This window comes from Crocodylus porosus, unplaced genomic scaffold, assembly GCF_001723895.1.
Source record: "Crocodylus porosus isolate Cpor-Errol unplaced genomic scaffold, CroPor_comp1, whole genome shotgun sequence".
Lineage (NCBI taxonomy): Eukaryota > Metazoa > Chordata > Crocodylia > Crocodylidae > Crocodylus > Crocodylus porosus.
Window position 1 is genome coordinate 33,337,919 of NW_017728947.1, and position 6,943 is coordinate 33,344,861.

At 42.7% G+C, this 6,943-nt stretch overlaps 1 protein-coding gene across 1 annotated transcript in view; it reads left to right on the forward strand.

Annotated features, from left to right (window-relative positions):
* Nucleotides 1-196: 196 nt before the first annotated feature.
* NAT10 (N-acetyltransferase 10) overlaps nucleotides 197-6,943 on the forward strand; it is a 43,440-nt gene continuing 36,693 nt past the window's right edge. Inside the window, exons 1-5 of the mRNA XM_019551993.1 lie at nucleotides 197-296; nucleotides 2,101-2,223; nucleotides 4,927-5,018; nucleotides 5,710-5,881; nucleotides 6,232-6,354. Coding sequence (XP_019407538.1) covers nucleotides 2,116-2,223; nucleotides 4,927-5,018; nucleotides 5,710-5,881; nucleotides 6,232-6,354 — 495 coding nt within the window. The 5' untranslated portion in view covers nucleotides 197-296; nucleotides 2,101-2,115. The remainder of the gene's footprint in view (nucleotides 297-2,100; nucleotides 2,224-4,926; nucleotides 5,019-5,709; nucleotides 5,882-6,231; nucleotides 6,355-6,943) is intronic.

Consider the following 6,943-nt stretch of genomic DNA (forward strand, 5'->3'; position numbering starts at 1 on the left):
GTCCTGGGCGGCCGCGAGGACGCCGAGAGCAGCCCCCGCCGGGAGCCCCAGTCCCGCCTGCGCCGCAGCCCCCGCCCTTGCGGCAGCCCTGGGCCGGCAGCGCGAAGCGGAACTCTCCTTCCGCACGTACCCGCTTCGCCATCGCTCGGCGCCCGCTGCCGGACCGTCCCCGCCACGGATCCTCGGGCAGGCGGTTGGCTGGGGCAGCCCGGAAGGGTCCTTCTCCCGGGGCGCGCAGACCACGTGGCTGCTGGGAGGCCCACGTGGGCGCGCTGTGGTCGGGGCCGCTGGGCTGGGTAAGGAGACGGCTGCTGCGGGCAGAGCGGGGTCTCGGTCTGCCTTTCTCTGACACCCTACCTCGTTTTAAGCAGGTAGCGTGGGCTCGGGGAGGCTGCGTGGTGCCTGATCCGTCCCTCCGCTGCTTGGATATAGTAGCATCTAGCAGGGTCTGGAAGCCTGGCGCTGTGGCCGGGGGTAACACCCTAGCAGAGCAGTTGTGTCTCAATTGATTCTCACTCAGTGCTGCTTTTCATTGAAGGCTGTAGGTTGTAGCCGTGCTGGTCTGAGGATACAGGCAGACAAGGTTCTTTGGGTAGGTGTGGTATCTTTTATTAGACCTACTAAATTCGGGTATTGTATCTACTCAACGATCCTTGTGTGCTTTTGATCTTAGTTGTTCCCTTGGAGCTCTGGTCCATGATTTAGATTCCCATAGCATAAATTAATAATAATAATAATAAAGTTACTTGGCTTCAGTCAAAAGTTCTTTGGGTAGGTGGGATCTCTTTGATTAGGCCAGCTACATTTAGCGAGTGTAATAAAAGAGAGCCCATCTACCAAAAAGCCTTGTCTGCTTTTTATTGAAGGTGTGCCTTGAGCGCAGAGAAGTCTGGTGGCTTGGAATGGAGGTGTGGCATCCTGTAGACCTCAATAGCAGGCAGTCCTGAGTTGTGTTTGTGACTGCTGGTCAAGCATGAAGCGACTGTGACATTAGACTGATAGTTATTATAGCTGGTCTTGGACATACCTTCTAAAAGTACTGCTAAGCCTAGTACTGATAACAAGGGCTGCATGACACTTGGTAGCAGCTGGCAGCACCAGGCTTTATTTGCTTTACATCTTGGTAGACTGCAAAGTATTGAAACCTGAAAAAACTTTTTGGAAAGTTGAAAAGAATAAATGGAGTATTTGGGCAGCTACACTCTTGAGAGCCTTTTTAAAAACCATCTCAAACATTCCTTTCCCTAACAGTGACTAGTTAGTTTGCTTATAGTCAGATGCCACTCTCTACTCGCAGTTAAAATTATCTCATTGTTTCTTAGGTGGACAGGTTTCTTTGGATAGAAGTAATATCTTCTATTAGACCAACTAAATAGCTGGGAAATTGGTCTTTGCAAGCTTTTGGGTACAAACACCCTTTTCCAGGCATAGGGAGAGTATGTTGGTGTTATGTTCTCATTGTTTCTTTGTTTTCACTTATTTTTGAGAGGTCATATTTTCTACTGTGTTAGATTGGAACTTCTTTGGGGGCAGAGGCTGTTGTTTTGGTTTACATTTATATACTACCAGATGCAACTGAGTCTTGGTCCATGATTTGGATTATCATAAAATAAATGAATAATAAAGTTTCATGACTTCTGTAATGTTCAAGTAATACTACATATAGAATCATTCAGCTTAGAATTGGGTATTTGGAAGAAAGAAACTGCTGTCTTGCTATTTAAAGGTAATAAATGTTACCTGTAAGAGAGCAGTTTGATCAGCCAGGTATTTGTTAGTTGTCTAATGCCTTTTCATTGTATACCTGGCTCCGAGTTGTTATAATGGGCATGTTGATAAATAGTAAGCTTCTGTAAATTAATTTTGGAAGTAAAAGTCATTCTGAGAAACTGTCATATTGCTCCCTTAAAAACAAAACTACCCTTATGAGGTAGTGTTACACTGAGAGAGGCTAACAATTCCTGATGTAAAGATCTTGAACATCTTAAAAGCTTTCGACAGATGATGTGCATAGAGTTGTCTGTTAAAATAAAGTATATCCTGAACTGAAACGTGTTCATATAAGTCTGGCGTTATCTGACTTCTTTAAAAACTTTTCAGCCATTTTAACTAGCCATGCAGCGCAAGAAGGTTGACAATCGTATCCGTGTGCTAATTGAAAATGGAGTGGCTGAACGACACAGGACACTCTTTGTTTTGGTTGGAGACCATGGGAAGGATCAGGTAACTATATAAGCCCAGGAGCAATTTTTTCAGGGACCTTCTTGCTTTAATGTATGTACCTGAAAATACATTGCTAGCTTTGTAAGGAAGAGCTGGTTTATAAATATATTTGAAACCAGTAGAGCTGAGGATTGCAGAAGTGATCCAGTCTGTTGTTATATTTACAGCAAAAGTTAGATGCCAGTGTGCAAAATACGAAGCTTTGCACCTAATATTTGCACAAAATATAGAGGGTTACTAAACGTGATGTCAATGTTAAGACAGTATGATGTCAAAACTTAGGGCAGTGTCAACACTGATTCAGAGGGCTTAAAGTATTATTTGCTATTTTTTAAAAATGTACAAACAATGAGAAAGTCAGATGGACAAATTGGAAACTTGTTTTCAAAAACGGGGAAAAAGACCTATTTCCTTCCAAAGCTAGCAAGAACATTTTTTAATTCTAATTGTATATGCATTTTTTCTTGCGGGTTTTTTTTTTTTTAATTCCATAAAAAAACCCAAAAAACCAACAAACAAAAACCAACCCAGTAAAAGACCTGCAACTTCTACAAATTGTCATTGTGGAACTTAAGTCAGATACTGCTTAGTCACCTACCTTTGGTCACCATGGTAGTCTTTGACTGGAGTAATTTGAAGCATGAGGTGGAGAAACTTAATTTCCAATATGCCTTTATAAAAATCATCAGGGAATATATGGAAATGCAGATGCTTTCTCCCATATTGAATGGTGCTGCCTCTGAAGTATTTTCAGTCTTTAAAAGACTGGGGGAAAGCTATCTTTGTTTAAAAGGCTGCCTGCCTTTTTAATGGACAGTGCCCACTTGAAGGCCTGGTCTAAACTGTACTGCTTTACCCAACTGTCACAGGTAGTAGATACAGTCCACCCTGCTGTGGATACACTGCTAGTCTAGGTGTTGCTTGTATGGGTATTGTTTATTCACATACTTGAAGGGGAATTAATGATATAAGTATAGGGCACTTCCTAGTGATAGAACCCTTTGGTGCAGATGTGGTATTGCATGTATAACTAGAGTAAAAAATGGCACCTTTAACTGTGTTAGGTGCATCATAATAGAAATTTAATGTGGATCAGGTCTAAACCAGTTGTTAGAGGTGAACTACTTGGAAGGAAACACCTGTTTGTCTTGTCATCCCATATTCCCTGCTTTATGCTGTGTGTACTACATTATTCAGCAAGCATATGGGCCTTGTGGCGCTTAAGATTTTTTTGCTCTAGGAGTGGTCTGTCCAGACTTCAGAAGGGATCCTCCCTTCCAGCAATTCTGTTGTAGGTAAAACCTGTAAGATGGCATAAGAGAGGTTTGGGCTCTGATGTTTTGGGGAAAATGTCAAATCTGCTACCATCTTACCTCTGCCTTTGTAGCGTACGTGTTAAGTCATAGAGAAGTAGGGCTGGAAGGGACCTCCAGAGGTCATCTAGTCCAACCCCCTCCCTGAGGCAGGATCATCCCTATCCAAACCATCATCTAAACTCTACATAAGACTACCTTCAACCCTGCCACAACATAGATCTAACACCCTAACCTGCCACAGGTAAAGCAGGGGAACCATGGCAGCCAATGTCCTGCTTCTATAAAATTTTGTCAGTGCACACTCAGGAGGTCCTAGGTAGAGGGTCATGCCTCCCACTACAGAGGAATGCAAAAACCCCCAGAGTCCAATTTGACCAAATTTGGGTAAAATTCCTTCCTGACCCTAAATATGGCAATTGGTCTGACCCTGAGTGGAGGGGCAAGACTGTCTATCCAGTTTTGGTCCCAGCAGGAGAATTGGCACACCCCAGCTGAGGTCCCCAGCCTTATTGTAGCTAACACCCAATGTCTCTGATGGGGCTTAAAAACACCCTGACACACATGGCAGAAAAAAGGGGAGGTCGGAGGGAGGAGCAGGAGCAACAAGCAAAGCCCAGAAGCTTGAGAAATACCTCAGGTAGAAAATAGACATGGCTATGTCTAGATCATCCCTGACCAGTGCCTGTCCAACCTCTTCTTGAACACCTCCAGCGATGGAGAGTCCGCAGCTTCCCTGGGCGGTCTGTTCCACTGGCTCACTGTTCTAACAGTGAAGAAGTTTTTCTGGATATCCAATCTAAACTTACTTTGCTGCAACCTCAAGAAATTGGTCTGTGTCCTCCTCTGTGCAGCAAGAGATAAAAGGTGCTTTCCCTCCTCTTGATGGCACCCCTTCAGGTATTTGAAGACTGCTATCATGCCCCCTCTTAAGTGCCTTTTCTGCAAGCTGAACATGCCTAGCTCCTTCAGCCTTGCCAAGCCCTTGCCTTCCAAGTCCATGATTATGTTTCTTGCCCACCTCTGGACCCTCTTTAACTTCTCCATGTTCTTTTTAAAATGTAGAGCCCAGAACTGCGCACACTACTCCGGGTGATGCCTAACCAGTGCCAAGTAGAGAGGTGCTGTCGCCTTCCTTGTCTTGCACCTAATGCTTCTCTCGATTCAGCCCAAAACTGCATTGGCCCTTTATGTATCTGCATCCACTGCAGTTTAGTATTATGTGTTCAGTGTAATGTAACTCTAAAATCTGATACTTTTTATCTGAGATCTAAAAATGTTTTGCTTCAGGATGTTTGAATTCAGAATCAAAGGGAGCATATTTTTCTCACTCACTCCTGATCATCTCCTGTGAATACAACAACCTGTTAATGTGTCTATGTTTTGGCAGGTGGTTATACTCCATCACATGTTATCTAAAGCAACTGTAAAAGCCAGACCTTCAGTCTTGTGGTGTTACAAAAAGGAGCTGGGCTTTAGCAGGTAAACCAAGTATTGTTCTTTACTATTTGGTGGCAGGCAAACTGCACTGGGTCATCTCAGGTTAGAAATTTTTTTCCCAGTTGTATGCTGGTCATGCTGTGCCTTAATTTTTTTTTTTAGTGACGCTAGATCAAATCCTAGACTGCAGAAGATTCAGTCTAATGGAATCATCCATTTTAACATGAATAATACAGCCAGAACGCAGCTTTGGGAATCAGGGGCTCCTGATTTCCAGTGGTGGCTTTAACACTGACACTATGGTCTTAGGCCAGACTCCATATCTCCTTGCATTTCCTTACTTGTTTATGGCTTTGCTAATGAACAGACCTCAGTAGAAAGCAGGCCCTAATGGCAGAAATTTCTGGGTTTTACCACGCTGTGTAAGATTTCAGTATTTGGATCTGAATCCATGTGCTCAGTATGGGTTCAAAATCAGAAGGGAGCGTATTTTTCCTGAACAAACTCAGATCTGAATGAGGGTTTTTTTGTTTGTTTTTTTTCCTGCTGTTTGGGGATGGCATTTCATAGGAAACATTAACAATGGCAGCATGTGTAGTCCAGACTTTTTCCTTGATTTATGTTTGAGCCTGAATTCGCAGCCTCCATGTAAGTTGAACCCAGATCTGAACAACATGTCCTCTGCTGTCTTCCCATTATTATTTCCAAATATTCCTATCTTGGTTTCTTCCAGCCATCGTAAGAAGAGAATGCGACAACTACAGAAGAAGATTAAAAGTGGAACTTTAAACATAAAAGATGATGACCCTTTTGAGTTGTTTGTAGCTGCTACAAACATTCGCTACTGCTATTACAATGAAACCCACAAAATTCTTGGCAACACTTTTGGCATGTGTGTACTCCAGGTAACAAATTAAATTTTGTTACTTTTTAAAATAACAAGGATACTGCCCAAGAATACAGTTCTTGTTCCAGTGGACCCGGTGCTACCCTTCCAGTACTTTAAGTGCCTAAAGAGAAATATTTCTATTTTATGTGCGCTTTAGTGAGGATGCCTGTAAGTGTTACCTACATATAGCTATGCAATATTGTTGATAAAATTCTGTTTGAAAGCAGAATAATGTGAATGTTGCATAAAGTTTGTCTTTGTGAAACGACCTGGTATCTACTACCAGGAACAGAATTGCTTAAAACAGTTAATTCTCAGAGTTGTGGTGACCCAGAAATTCTGCTTATTGCTACCTTCTGCTTCTAGGATTTTGAGGCCTTAACTCCAAACCTGCTGGCTAGAACTGTTGAAACAGTGGAAGGGGGTGGAATAGTGGCAGTTCTCCTGAGAACGATGAACTCACTGAAGCAGCTTTATACAATGACCATGGTATGTTTGATTCAGTATGTCTGGCTTATGTTAATGGAACCTTCTTTTTTTCCTCAGACAATTGGGATCCAGTGCATTTTTCTTAAGCTTATGTAATGTGTTAGGATCTTCATATAAGCTTTCTCTCCCACAACATGGTTTTCTGTATTTTTATGCCATTACATTTGCATTTACCATTACGCAGTTCTGTTCAGCTATGAATTTGAATTCCTTCTAAATAAGAAAGGTTTCTCACTTAAAAAAAAAAAATTACCTTTTTTTTCTGACCTCAGTGTTGTATAACTTGTGCTATAAGTTGGCTAGGGTTGGTGTGCTGGGAAGAGTAAATGGTTACTGAGTTTTAAAAAGAATACATAGAATATGCAGAGTTTGCATGGCTGAAAAGGGAAGTTCTAGGTAGGGGTGCACCAATAACGATTTTTTTGACTGGTATCAATGGCTGATTATTAAACAGCCACATGGGCTGATACCAGTCTGATAGCCAGTATGCAGCCTGGCAGCTTGGAGACCAGCATCTGGCTGGTAAGTCTGTGGTGGGGGGAAGGGGCATGAGGGAGGGAAAGGGTGTGAGGGGCAGATCAAGACACCC